This window comes from Gasterosteus aculeatus, chromosome 7 (genome assembly GCF_964276395.1).
Source record: "Gasterosteus aculeatus chromosome 7, fGasAcu3.hap1.1, whole genome shotgun sequence".
NCBI lineage: Eukaryota > Metazoa > Chordata > Actinopteri > Perciformes > Gasterosteidae > Gasterosteus > Gasterosteus aculeatus.
The window spans coordinates 25,001,652-25,015,900 of NC_135694.1; the positions used below are offsets into that span (position 1 = coordinate 25,001,652).

At 42.5% G+C, this 14,249-nt stretch overlaps 1 protein-coding gene across 1 annotated transcript; it reads left to right on the plus strand.

Annotated features, from left to right (window-relative positions):
* The first annotated feature begins 853 nt into the window (after nucleotides 1-853).
* Nucleotides 854-13,672, plus strand: pitpnab (phosphatidylinositol transfer protein, alpha b). Its single transcript, XM_040180525.2, has 12 exons — nucleotides 854-1,099; nucleotides 4,203-4,233; nucleotides 6,981-7,126; nucleotides 7,670-7,761; nucleotides 8,457-8,464; nucleotides 8,744-8,818; nucleotides 9,215-9,298; nucleotides 9,420-9,497; nucleotides 10,110-10,220; nucleotides 10,503-10,625; nucleotides 10,779-10,861; nucleotides 10,989-13,672. The coding sequence occupies exons 1-11, from the start codon at nucleotides 1,083-1,085 to the stop codon at nucleotides 10,824-10,826; spliced, it is 813 nt and encodes a 270-aa protein (XP_040036459.1). The 5' UTR covers nucleotides 854-1,082; the 3' UTR covers nucleotides 10,827-10,861; nucleotides 10,989-13,672.
* Nucleotides 13,673-14,249: the final 577 nt, after the last annotated feature.

Here is a 14,249-nt window from a genome sequence, read left to right on the forward strand (position 1 = left end):
GGGGACGCGGGGCAGGATTAGGGACCTAGTGATTCCTCGTCATCGCATCACGTGCAACACGACTTCATAGGCCCGTGGGTGGTGGATGAAAACGCGCCCGGGGGACCTCCAGAGGTCCTTGAGAGAATAACAGGTCAGCTTGCGATTCCTATGTGGATCTCCGGAGGGTGACAGCAGCGATTCCATCTTATAAATCAGTCAGGCTAGATTCCAATGATCGTTTTCCAAAAGCACGACGTGTGTTTGTTGTAATGCATCACATTGTGTCGGCAATCAGTGGCAGTCCACACTCTCCAAGTGGACACGTGGGTTTGGGATGTCTGGAGGCAGAAGTCTCCGTTGGATGCGGGGGTTGAAGGGGCTTGTCGAGCTGACGCAGTGCTTGTCTGCGCCAGCGCCGGTGGTTCCCGTGTCAACTCTTTATATACTCCGATGGTGAACAGCCGCGCGCGTCTACGTCACCGTGACTGCGATGACGCAGAGGGAGGCGCACACTCTGAAGAGAAATGGACCGGAGAATCTGTCTGATGTTTTAAAATATTCTGCTGTCTCGACAGTCCTGCAAAAGATTAAAATGTGTTTTTGAGCGGGAGCGATGTGCTTTTCCCGTTACATAAATATTAGAATAATGAAAGTGGAACCTTCCTGAGGGAACTAAATCCAATTTCATCTTTGGAGAGCCATTATTGAAATAACAAATACGTTGGAACCATTCCATTTTTTTCCAATAAGCAGAATTAGACTGTTTAATCGGTTGTGCATTGAAATGTGAAGCATATTTATTCCCTCCCAGTAATTATTTGGAGGCTGTATAGACCCCCCCCCCCCTCCCACCATCTCTGTGTGTAGTCCAGGCCTCGCAGCTCTGCGCGCAACAGCACCGCCGCGCCGCGGCCCCGATCAGGAAGTGAATTTGAAGAAATAAGCGAGTGTGGTGGAGGTAGAATGACATAGAGGGGGAGAGGTGGGAGAGAAGCGAGCGGAGGAAGAAGAGACCAGCCGAGGGAGGAATCGACCCCGTTTCTGGACCTGTATCGAGCTGCTCCCCTCTTTGGATATAGGGCATAACGCACCGCCAGAAAATGCTCATTAAGGAATTGTAAGTTGCCGTGTGATATCGTGCGCGCGCGCGCGCGTGTGTGTGTGTCTGTTAGAGGATGTGCGCGCATTTATCCGTCAGGTTTCGCAGCGCTGACATTGTGGCCGGTCGCCTGACAGCGGAATCACAAGACTGCGGCCGAGGGGGTGATGTCGAAGTCCCGCATCTGCACGACTGCGCGTCCGTCATGTTTGTCGTGCACGCTACACTCACATCGCCCTTAAGAATTTACCAAATAAACGGAGAGATAATAAACCCGGCACCCGGCGCATGCATGGCTGTGCCCTTCACATTTTTTTTTTTTTTGCATCACGAGCCGTCAAGTGTAGTCGGGAGGCTATTGCATGTTGCATATGGAGAGGCTGTATAAAACAATTGACGGATGCTCTGCTGAACGGGTGGTGCTGCGGGAGAGATGGTTGGTGTTAAGCCCGCCCGATGCCTCGATCCCCACCGTGCCCGCGTCCAGCCTCGTAAGCCACCGTGGCCATGTTATTGATGCGCGCTGAAGGTGAAGCGACTGATGGAAGGAGGATTCACCTCTGGAGGAATGGAGGTGGAGAGGTGGAGAGTGCACAGTGCACAGTGAACAGCGTTGGCAAACATTTGCTGCAAATGGCGCACCAGTCGTTTCTAAAAAAAAAAATTAAAAAAAAAGTGACAGCTGGGCCGAGGGGACCGGTTGGCACATTAAGTGGGAGCGTGCGTGCAAACATAAAGATTTGGGTTATTTTCACACGTCAACCTACTTTAACGGCAGCGGGCCTCAGTGTTTCGGATCAGCGAGGCCTACTCACACCGCTGGTTATAAGAGCCAATGTATTGCAGATACATTGGAAGGTTAGACACCAGATATTAGTCGTGGTGGTGGACTTTAGACGGTATGGTTGCTTTATTGTCAGCCTCTTTAAGGAACACGTGACCCATCTGACAAAACACCCTGTTTTCAGATTTTCAATTTGCTGATGTACTATGCATTTGAATGGTTCGTTGCAATTCTATGGCAAGGTCAGAGCTGCACTTGACTGGCTCAAATGTGCAGCTATTGGCAGCTTCAGCCTAAAAATAACACTGATCTTGAATGGTATTGATCCGAGTGTGGCTAAAATGGACATAACATTAATCAACCCTCGTTATTGTCTTTTTCTTCTCACCAAATATGTGCAATCATTTAATGGTAGAAGCGGATGAGAATGATGGCATGGCTAAAGATCCAAAGTGCTTAGGGAGAGCCTGGGTCCCAGCAGTCTGCCTGGAAATTAATTAAATCGGTCACGATTAAATACTAAATGCACTTCTACATGCTGTCAACACGGCCAAACAAAGACGCTACATAACACACACACACACACACAGATGCCACCATGGGGGTCAGGAGACAGGGAATTGATTCATGTATGATTGCAGTGCATCATGTTAGTCTGTACTGATATCTGACCTAAATCACTCCAACACCTTTTCTCCTACTCCATGACCGTTAGCCGGTGTGCAGCATCAAAAAAGTGTGATGAAGTGTGTGATGACGATAATAGGGGAGTGACGATAAAAGGCAGTGAAACAGTGGAGAACAGAAAGAGAAATAGACTGAAAAGAGAAGACAGAAAAAATGAACCATGCAAGAGAGACGAGGCGTTTTTGCTTTCTGAAGAGACACCTGATCTCCCTGTCAAGACCTTTAGACGGAGGAGATAGAGAAACAGAGCGAGAGAATGTTAAGGATGACTTTAGTCCTTGTTTCACCGAAACCTATTTTGCAAGTATTCATGAGCGTTTTTTTTTAATTGAACTCGTATTAAGACACGCAAGATAGTTATTCTGAGAGATCTGTTTTTAGAACTATACTGTAACTTCAATTATTTGAATATTGTAATTCTACATAACAGACTGTCTTGCCTTCCTTGCAGCATCTGGCCTCCCATCCAATGTGGCTGCGACTCAGCCCCAGATTACATTGAATAGCAGCAAGTGGGATTATCTGAATTTGAGCATACATCACTCGGTTACAAAACAGTCCACAAAACTGCATATACTGTGTGCATTATGTGGTACAAAGGAGTTCAAGGAATGAATAGAGCTTTGAGTGGACGCTTTCAACAGCATTGTATATATACTCAGAAATATAATATTTATATATTATTCATTCCTGACATGCAATGTGTGTAAGCATATCTGTACCAAGGGTACTTGGTTAACATTACAAAAGACTATTGAAAAAGTCATTGTTGTGTCAAATCAAGTTTGAGTTCCCTGACATCGTCAATAACTTGTAACCAGCAATATTTATTTTTGGATAAAGATTTTCCAAATTGTGATTCTATTCATCATTCTATATTTTAACGAACTGAAAAACACATTATTGAAATTCTATTCCTCACCGCTTTATATATACAGAGCTTCCAAAAGAGGTTTATTACATTATATTTGCTTACACAACTCAAAGAGTTACAAATCAACGTATGAGCACATTAAATACTTTCATTCTAGATCAGCTGCTGAAAAAGTGTGTCTAATTTCTTCTGAAAATATCAATGGGTACGAAACGTGGGCGAGTTCTAGAAACAATGCCATTTAAAACACGTAGGGATTTTTAAAAAAGAATACGGCACGAGGCCAAAACAAATACAGTAAATGCAAATACTTTTGAACCAAAAAAAATATGCAGTGTTTGTTAAAAAAAGGTATAACAATATATGAGGTACATTTAACATTTGGACTTGGGAATGAAACACATACATCTGAGGCTCATTTACAAAAACAATGTAAAAGACTAAGGAAAATAAAACATTGGAGGTGCACAACAGCCATTGTCTGACGCATGTTTGTCAGGTAATTGTCGTCCGGATCTCTATCGAGCGGAACGCTTAAAGTTGTCGGTTCACGTTGTCAACATGTCACTCACAGGAGCTGACTGGGTTTACTGTTGTGTTATTTAAATTAAATCAAATGATTAATGTCGTATTTGAATGTCAATAAGGAATTCAGGAGCACAAATTTTGTTCTCTCTTTCACACATTCACTACGTTGTGCAAAAAAACGTGAGCCTGTTTTTGATTGTTAACGTATGATTATTGAGTAACCTCCCATCTTTTTCTTTCCCTGCCAGTCGAGTGATTCTTCCTATCTCTGTGGAGGAGGTAAGTTTCATTGCATTACATTTGTGTGTGTGTGTGTGTGTGTGTGTGTTTGTGTGTTTGCTAAAAAAAGCTCAAGGCTTAGCTTTTGTTATCTGGTTCTTATGTTCACTGAGAGTGAAGCACAAGTGGCTGCCATCTCTAAAAAGGCTTTTTTTTTGTGGCCTTCTGGACTTTAACATGCATTTGTATTCATGTGTCATAATACACCACATTTTGTACGTGATAAATCCAATGTTCACGTTTAGAAAAAAAGCAAGGATCAGCTCGTGAGAGAAACTCTTGATCATGTTAAAGATGGTTCCTGTCAGATGGAGCTAAGAACCAACGCACTCAGCGCAGTGTCTCATTGTCCTGTCCCTGTTCTATCCCTGTGTCCCTCTGTCCCCTGCTATCTTCATTCCATTGCCGTTTTCTCCTCAATTCGGGCGTGCATCAAAAATGAGCCACCTGAAACTACATCCGCCACTTCCTCTGCCCCCACCACCTCCACCCGCTCCTTCGTGGCCGCCCTTATGCACCCACAAGAGCGTAATCCACTTTTGGTGGAGACATTTGACTTGAGAGCTGCTTATTCGTGATTAACAAACATGCAGCTGGGTGTGAACCGGTGAAATATCTTGTGAGTGCTCAGATCTGGGCTCGTACTCGTGCATTTTCATTTGAATTGAGAGTGGAAAAAGCACAAGGCGTTGGACAGACGAACACGTCCCTCACGATTTCTTCCCCGTGCACGTGCTCGAGGCCTTACACGCTGCTCCTCATTAGCTGTGCGACTGAATGATCCCCCTACGTAACGAGGCAGGTTTCCTCTGCAGCGGTTCTGCACCATTAGATGGTGGAACAACATACTAAAAAAGATCTGACTAACATGTGACAGATGAAGCCTGAATACAGTTGAGTAACGTCCCCTGTCTATTGAACTGTGTGTGACCCCCCCTCCTCCCCCGTGCCCTTGAATCACGTCCCTTAAGAGCTTCATCTTCTCTGTCTCCGTCTCTACATCCCATCTCCCCTTTATTGCAGTCTTCTATAATTGGTCATCAAATCACACTTTTGGTCGGTTTCCTTTCTTTCAGCTCCTCTGCTTCAATTGAATTATTAAAGAAAAGCTGTGTCTTCGGTTGCGATGACTACAGATGAATCCCTTTTATCAATGTTTTGTTACGGGGTCTTAGTCCATCACTGTTACCCAGGAGGCTTTTCGTTCCTGCATTTATTTAGTCGTCAGTGACTTGAGGGAACAGTCTCTATGTTCCTCTACACTTGTCAGTCCAGAGACCATCAGGGTCACAATTATTCCTTCTTTGCTCACATTATTTGAAGGTCATTTAAATCAGCTTGGCAAAGGTTATTATGGTCATTGTCTTTTTGTCTTTCATCGGTGTTCCTGTGAAGTCATGACCTTTTAAATAAGGACCAAAAGGTCATAGTTGAAAGGAGCCGTCTCTGGCTTCGCTTTGGTCACCTTTCTAACATCATGTCCTCAGGAAGCAACAACTGATGTTGTATTTTTCAAGTTTTCAAATCTCCTCTGCGTAGTTTATGCCATGTAGGAAAATATATTTAGATATGTATTTTAATTTTATTAAAATTGATTTGTTGCAAGTTTTTTGGGCTACTGTGAATGCAAAAAGTAAAAAGACGTGTAGGCTATACATAGGAGATGATTCTATGTGAGTATTTAGGGCACAAATTCCACCATTTCCATAATCAAGCAAGTACTGACATTTCAGGACTCTATTTGAGTTAAATACCGAAGTTTTAAATGATTGAAGACATTTAAATAAACAGCACACATTTTTTCATGTTCATCACTTGTACCATACTTGTGCATGTGCTTCTCAAAAGAAGAACAGAAACATATTTCTTTTTTACAGTGACGACCTCTGTTATGCTGTGCTTATCTTTTTACATCACTGTGCGTTAATTATAATAGAATCATTTCTTTTATTTATTAATAATCGTCGTATTTTGTGCTCAATTCTCAGTTTCAAGTGGGAGCAGAAGAGCATTATCTGATCATTCTACTCAGTAATACGACGTTCTGTAAAAGTTAATTGTGATGAAACAACATTTTGTGTCTCGTCACCCTGTTTGTATTTCTTCTACACGACTACAAACCTTTCAATGTACAAATCTACTAGACTGTTTTTTAGGTTTCTCCGTGGACCTTGTTGGCCTTTTGCATTAGTTTAAAATGATGTCCCTTTACGTCCTTGTGGTTTGATTTTTACATCATCCTTCTATTGCACACAAAGAACAATGAAACATAAAGAATAACTGTAATTGATCTCCTGTGTAGACGATGTGTGGACACTACGCGTGTGTGTGATGTACGTCTGTCTGCGCTCTGGTCCAGCTTTGTGCAGAGGTTATATGGAGGATTAGAGGTGATTAAGAAACGGAGGGAGCCATTGTCCTGTGTCAAACACTCACGTGCACACTCGGGACCAGGCTGACCGGATGAGGGAGGAAGAATGGTGTGAAAACATACAGTTTGTAGTTTGAGGAAACGTTGTGGGTGCAATTTTAAAAAGTTGATGCGTAGTGAAGGCAACCAAGAGTGTGTGAGAGATCATGAGGCTTCAGGGACAAGGACAAGACTAAGTAGACATCAGGAAAAGAATCAGTGGTGAAAATAATCTACTACTTTATACTAAACGTCGTCTTCGGGATGACACATGTGGAGGAGAGCGGCTCGTGTCTTTATTGCGGTATTCTAACCACTTCATTCTCTCTGTTTTCAGTACCAGGTTGGCCAGCTGTACTCTGTAGCCGAGGCCAGTAAGAATGAGACGGGTGGAGGAGAAGGAGTGGAGGTGCTAAAAAATGAACCATACGAGAAAGATGGAGAGAAGGGACAGTACACACACAAAATCTACCATTTGCAGAGGTAAGCAGTTGTCCTCACTCAGGAAGACCACATCATTCCTCTTCCCCTCAGGCAGCATCTCTTGGCTCGCATCCATTTGTACATTTCTCAGCATCAGTCCGTATTCCACCACTTTAAAGCCCCTTTTTCCCTCCAAGTAGTTCAATGCGTTTTAGTAACTACTTTTTCAACAACAGTTCTACATAAAAGGAAAACCTTTGCTTGCTCACTCAAGAGATGGAGGAAAAGGTGTGTACGGGGAATAGAAGCCACTGCCAGCAGCCAGGTTAGCTTAGCTTAGCATACGCCCGTAGTTTAAGGTACTCTGAGCTAAATGTTAGCATGCTAACATACGATAATCACTAACGTGCTGATGGTAAGCGGTTTAATCTTTTGTTTTAATGTGTTTAACCCGCTTCCAAGCTAAGTTAAGTTAAGCGACTCACCATTATTCACACGGCATTCACACGCTTGGACCTCCTTCACCTAATCTCTCCTGAAAAAATAGATAATTGAAATATAATTTGGTACAATCTGTTCTCCGCCCCCTCCTCTGTCTTGCAGTAAAGTGCCGTCATTCGTGAGAATGTTGGCTCCGGCTTCAGCTCTCAACATCCACGAGAAAGCCTGGAACGCGTACCCATACTGTCGCACAGGTAACCCCCCCCCCCCCCCACACACACACACACACACACACACACAATAAATAAACAAAAAGTAATAAATAAATAAGAAGAAGAAGAACTGAGAGATTCGATCCACAATAAAACTAAAACAATTGCACAACGACAGAAACAGACACGAAGATCTCAAGGTCTCATCTACCGAAACCTTTAAATCTGGAGATGTTTTCAAGGCCTAAGACCTTCAAGCACACTCAGCTAACAGCTGAAGAACTACATGTTGATGCAATGCACTCACGTAAACTAGAATGTGCGTTTTCGTGTGAACACGGTTGAGTCAGATGACCGTTGTCTTCATGCCTTCTCTCTGTCTCCGCGTCTCTGTCAACTTCAAGTAGCGGTTGAATTATTAACTGCACGTCCAGTCAGAGGAGCCAGGCAACCACTCGAGCCTTTCAGGATGAGATCACGTCAGCCACTAGCAGCTGCCTGATGGCCATCTTTCATGCAAACACACGGGACAGTCAGAGAAGCAACCTGAACCTACAAAACACAAGATACTCACTGACTAACATCGCAGAACAGATCCCCCTTTTTTTCCTCCACACATTGTCCGATAGTGTAAAATGCTGTAGGTGCTGTAAATGTAAGTGTCTTAAATGTTCCTCAACTGCAATTCTCTTTTTCTCTACGTTTGCCCCTCTGCTTTCTTTCATCTGACTTTGCAGTTATCACTGTAAGTATTTTATTTCTCTTTGCACTTAGAGATTTGCATGTGCGTTGAAATAAATTATACTTTGATGCCAACAGAGGCGACACTTTCAACTGAAAATTGAGAAAGAAATTTGATCTATTTCGGCAGCAGGGATCGTCAGACACCATCGATCTGCTGTGTTCTTGTTGCCGTGTGTGTGAGAGCGGGAGACTGACCTGTGTCAATTGTGTTTGATGTTTTTTCACCCGCGTGCATTGACTGTTCCCTCGCCACTCACGATTATTTCTCTTTTCTCTGCAGAACGAGTATATGAAAGAAAACTTCCTGATCAAGATCGAGACGTGGCACAAACCGGACACGGGACACCTGGAAAATGTAATTAGCGAAAGACTGCATTGAGCTGAGGACGTGCATGCATGTATCTCAGCAGCGGGATGTTTTTTTTAGGGCTGTTTTGGGGATCTAAAAGAAAGCAGGTGGTCATTTTACACTGCTAATGGTTTAGGGTGTTTGTGGTTTACTATAAACACTTTCACACTAATTAACCATTTTCACACTACTTCAGCCGGTTTTTGTCCTCTAAATAAAAATTGCTCAATAAATACTTGTGTAGGAAATTGTAGGAGAAACTGCACAAAAAGGGCTCAACTTATTACCAGAGAAACGTGTCGCCTGTGCATGGTGGTATCACACTTGCGTATAAAATTGCTTTTACCCTGTGTCTTGTGTATGCGGGCTGCCTGTTGAGATGCGCTCTGTGCTCACTTTCAGGTACATGGTTTGGATGCAGAAACCTGGAAGAAAGTGGATGTCGTTTATATTGATATCGCGGACAGAAGCCAAGTGGATTCAAAGGTGAAAAAGTTGAACTCCAACGACCAACACTGAGACATTTAAAGGGATTTTGTAGTTTTTGTAAAAGAAAAAAAAAACTCACCCATGTTGTTTGCTCTGTTTTATCCCTGCCGCTCCATAGGACTACAAGCCAGAGGAGGATCCTTGCAGGTACAAGTCAGTGAAGACAGGACGAGGCCCTCTGGGACCAGACTGGAAGGTACGGTGCCTCGTTGTTCACTTGTTCACATTTGAAACCACTGACGTACACGATCAACATAGAACTTCTATACTCCACACTGTTCATATTTAAGGGCAGAATAATCCCACGGTACTTGTTTGTTATTATGTTTAGTCACTGCTGAAGTAATTGGACACTTGAAGAACTATACCGTGGATATACAGTACAAGCCAATGCTGTGATACATAAAAAAAGGCAGCGTTTAACTTCCATTTTCACACACTAGACGGCCGTGTTGTACTGAAAATGTTTGTGTTTTGGAATGATCAATGAGATGAATAAGAGGAGCTTGTGTGCCCTCTTGACTTTATTGGTTTTCTTGATGTCCTATGTTCTTTTTCTCTTCTTGCGCACTTATTTGCTTAAGCTGAATCTTTTTGTGTTTGGTACTCTGCCACCAAATCAATAATGCTGCATTGTTTTTACTCCATTTAAACATGTGAATTCTAGTCCAAACAGTCACTATTTCCAAATTGTGGCCCCAGGCGCCGACTGCGACTGTAGAACTAAATAAAAATAAATGTCTATATACTATGTAGCCCAGGAGTCTTTGTTTAAAAATTCCCTGTATGTATATTTGTGCACTTGCAGAAGGAACTTCCTAAGAAGACAGACTGCCCACACATGTGTGCCTACAAACTGGTCACCGTCAAATTCAAGTGGTGGGGCCTGCAAAATAAAGTGGAGAGCTTCATTCAAAAGGTGTGTTTACGGTGTGGACTGTGTGCACTTACCAGTTTATCAGTAAGTGATCAGTACAACTCTCAGGTTAGTTAGGTTAGTACTGTCTCGTTAGCTTGAGGTTACAGTGGAAAAGTACCACCCACCACGAGGCCATACATGTAGACTGCACCAGCCTCTTGGATAAACTAGGAAAAGCAGGATGGAATTAAACACTTAAATCATTTGGAGTGAAAGAAAATCTGTTTACATTACTCAAACCTCAGAATGACTTTCTCTTTATCTCATGTTTTTTTTTTACAGCAAGAGAAGCGTTTGTTCACTAATTTCCACCGTCAGCTGTTCTGCTGGATTGACAAGTGGATTGACTTGAACATGGGAGACATCCGCCGCATGGAGGAGGAGACACGCAAAGAGCTAGATGAGGTGCGTTTTTTTTTAATTTTCTTATGTCAGTAGATATATAAAACTAAAACATTAGTAATATAGTCCTGGAACAGGACAGGCTCTGAGTGTATGTGTCTACCAATGTGTGTTATCATACAGTAAAAACATATCTGTTTGTCTTTGGTGCGTCAGATGAGAGTGAAGGACCCAGTGAAAGGGATGGTGGCTCTAGAGGACTGAGGTCGTGTTGGACAGTGAATGCGGCTGCTAATCAGGTTAGAGGAACTTAACGGTTTATGTTCATGACACCTCTGGTATCTGTGATATTGACTGTCTCTCTATACAAAAATACATTATACATGTATAATTATATATGCTCATCCTTTTTTCTTTTTCTTTCAGACCAGACTACCCAGATACCAGCGGATTCACATGCTACGTCTATTCCTACTACCGCAACGTCTGACCGGCTGGTCCAAATCCCCACCCCCCACCCCTCCCCACCCCACCCTCATCCCTGGTACAATATGTTTTTTAGGGACCTGGACCCAGTGAAATCCCAGTTTTCAGATGATCTCCACCACCACATCCCGTCTCCCTTGAGCCCCATCCATATTGTTTCCCCATCTTATTAAGTGCTCTGAGGCCTCCAGTAGCACTTCAGATGAGTCCGTCTTCTCTTTTTCTCTCTCAGTGTCTAAACTACAGAGAAGGTTGTCATTTATCTCTGCAATTTAGGATTTATTTGCCTCAGATAACCCAGTGGTGTATATAGACAGTATACCATATATTGGGGAGCTGAATAATTGTATTTAAATATATATAGACTTACATTTATAAATATACATATATAAATATAAATATATAAGGACATGGTTTTTAAAAATATTTTTGTCTGTGGACGTTTGTTGTTATTTTTTTCAGAACACGTTATCTGTTCAGTGTTCAGTTATGATCCTGTGATTCTCATTATTATTTTTGGATTTGTCATGATACCTCCTACTCTCCATGTGGGACCTGCTATATGCAGTGTTTGCTCTCGTTGTTCAAACCGATGTGCAACTCTATAAACCACAGCTGTGAGGATGAGGCTGTGCTGCTAAGAGGGTTATTTTGTTTCTACTGTACTCCTGACCTGCCAGATAGTATCTTCCTTTATATGTTGAGGCATCCATTGGCTTTTCTGCTGCTTTGCGAGTTTCTGTGTGCGAGTGTGTGTGTGTGTACCTGTGTGTAGTTCTGTAGCGTTGTAAACTCATCATGGTTTCCAGCCATGTTTTTCATTTTTTACTCTCCAGATCATTTCAAGCTCATCGGCTTCAACTGGTAGGGAGTGCAGTGCAACATATACACACACACATGCTAGTGCAATAGAAAAGTGCAAAGCGACACACGTATTGGACCGGCCGTAGATGGGTCTTCACATCCTTTTAGCTGCAAACTGTGTGATTTAAACATTAGCAACCTTCATCAATACACAGCTCCTGCCGCTTGCTGTAGATAGATACATTAGTCATTGAAAGTAAAACGTTATGGGATCTGCATAAGTTGTTGCCCCGTCAGCCATTCCGTCACCTCCAGTGGATAAATGGTCTTATCCAGCAATAGCAATAACTACCATGACACGTTGGGTTCCCTTTTATCATCACAAATGTAACCTACGCTACTGTTTGCTCCTATGCGGGAAACAGTAATGCTCACGCTGAAGGTCAAGGATGGTTTAGGTGTTGATGAACTAATTATTAAATGCTGGCTTTATTGTGTTTGCCTTTGGATGAGGCAGATTTCTCTCCTACTTGAATCTGAAGCCTATTACGTGTATTGGTGTTTTTTTCGGTATTCGCATGAGTGTACACGAGTGACGTACAGTAGTGTCTTTGAAAAGATCTGATGGTGGCTGGTGAAGAAGGGAGGAAGTGATACAGCTGTGGAGTGACGTCTGTTTGGCCTCCTTTGACCTCAGTTACTCTTACTACCCGTCCTCTATTTACCTTCCCCACACACCATCTTATAGACGCGTGGAACTTTAAAGAGCGAGCAACGGATAATGACGAAACCATCAGAACGAGGATCACACACACACGCGCACATTTTGATTGAATGTTGAAGAGTATGAATAGCAGTTCCACCGAAGGGCTTTTCAAACGAAGACTGTATCAATTCCAGCTTGTAATAAAAGGCCTGCATTGGCCTAATATTTTATTTTGTTTATTTGTTATTGTTGTTTTTCCGGTCTGGAGCAGCTCAGTCTGGAAAATAAATCAGGAGAAGAATTAATAATCTGCTAAATTCAGTCTAAACTCTTATCATGACAGTGCACAGCAAATAACGATTGTGTACAGGATTGCTATAATATCTTTAAATATTGGTGATAGCACCCTGAGGTGCTCATCGAATTGTGGTGGATTTTCTGTACATTGCAGCATTTACGCCAGTCTTCCACAGCCTCTTAAATTGTGATTATAGCACACAGGTGAGAAGCATTTAAACTACTTTTTACAGGATGATATTTTACTAATGTTATTGTGTGATCATCTCTCAGCCAATTCATGTAAAATGTTTGACTTGCCAGGCATACCAAAGGCGTAAAAACGGCCACTAAACTGCTCAGGGCATTATTGGCAACCGTTTAAGCATAGAAGTTAATACCTGCTTCCTCTTGGGTGACTTATTTCATATCCCTTTATTTCTGTATGTGGGATCAAGATTTTTTAATCTTGTTACTGCGTTTATGTTGCCTCGCCTTTTAAAGAAAACGCTGGACCCGGATGTCCGACCCTTCACCTGTGTGTGTGTCCATCCAGCATCTCACTCACTGTCTGTGACGGGGGGGGCCATCAACTGAATCATGGAGATTTGTGGATGTACTGTATGTATTGACTTTGTAAATACTAAATAAAGTAATTTAGATGAACACATATATATATATATAGATCAGACTGTCCTGCCAGACCGCCACCGCGCCCTCCTGACACTCCATCCTCTTAGTCCGTCACAGACCACTCTGTACCAGTTGGGTTTTATTGTAAGGAGTTGTAGAGTTTTGATTGCTGAACTTTAATGCTGGCAAGACATTCAGAAATAGCTATAAACATTTAAAAAGAGACACTCACATATTAAAGATGATCTTGCTGCAGGTCTTTAGGGCGTAGCAGCAAAGCAGTGAAGAGCTGCGTGTGGTTTGTAATTGGAGGGGAAAAAAACACATTTACACCCCGTTCGCTATTTCCGCTCTTTCGCACGTTGTTTTTCCCCCACAGGGACCACGTTTTATTGGCAGGACAGTGTATAGATATATATTTTTGTTCCGAGTGTTGTCGTACCTCTGTTGTCGGTCTCTGAACTACACTCGCTTCTCTACGCGGAAAAGGAACATGTAACGGCAGCCTGGGTCAGTTGATTGATCCACATAATTAGCTGATGTGTCAGTCTCGGTGATAAAAAAAAAAATTAAAAAAAGACGATTAGATGTGGTTGAAAACATGCTGACACCAGGTCCACAGACCTGTGAGAGAACAGAGCGAATCTCATAGATACTGTATCTGTTGTTAGATTCCTCAATTTATAATCAGAATATGAAACCAAATGATTCCACCACCCCAAACTGTTTTAAAAAGTCTCTCTCTTGCTCTCTGTCACCCCTGTTAACTTGTCTCCCGTTTT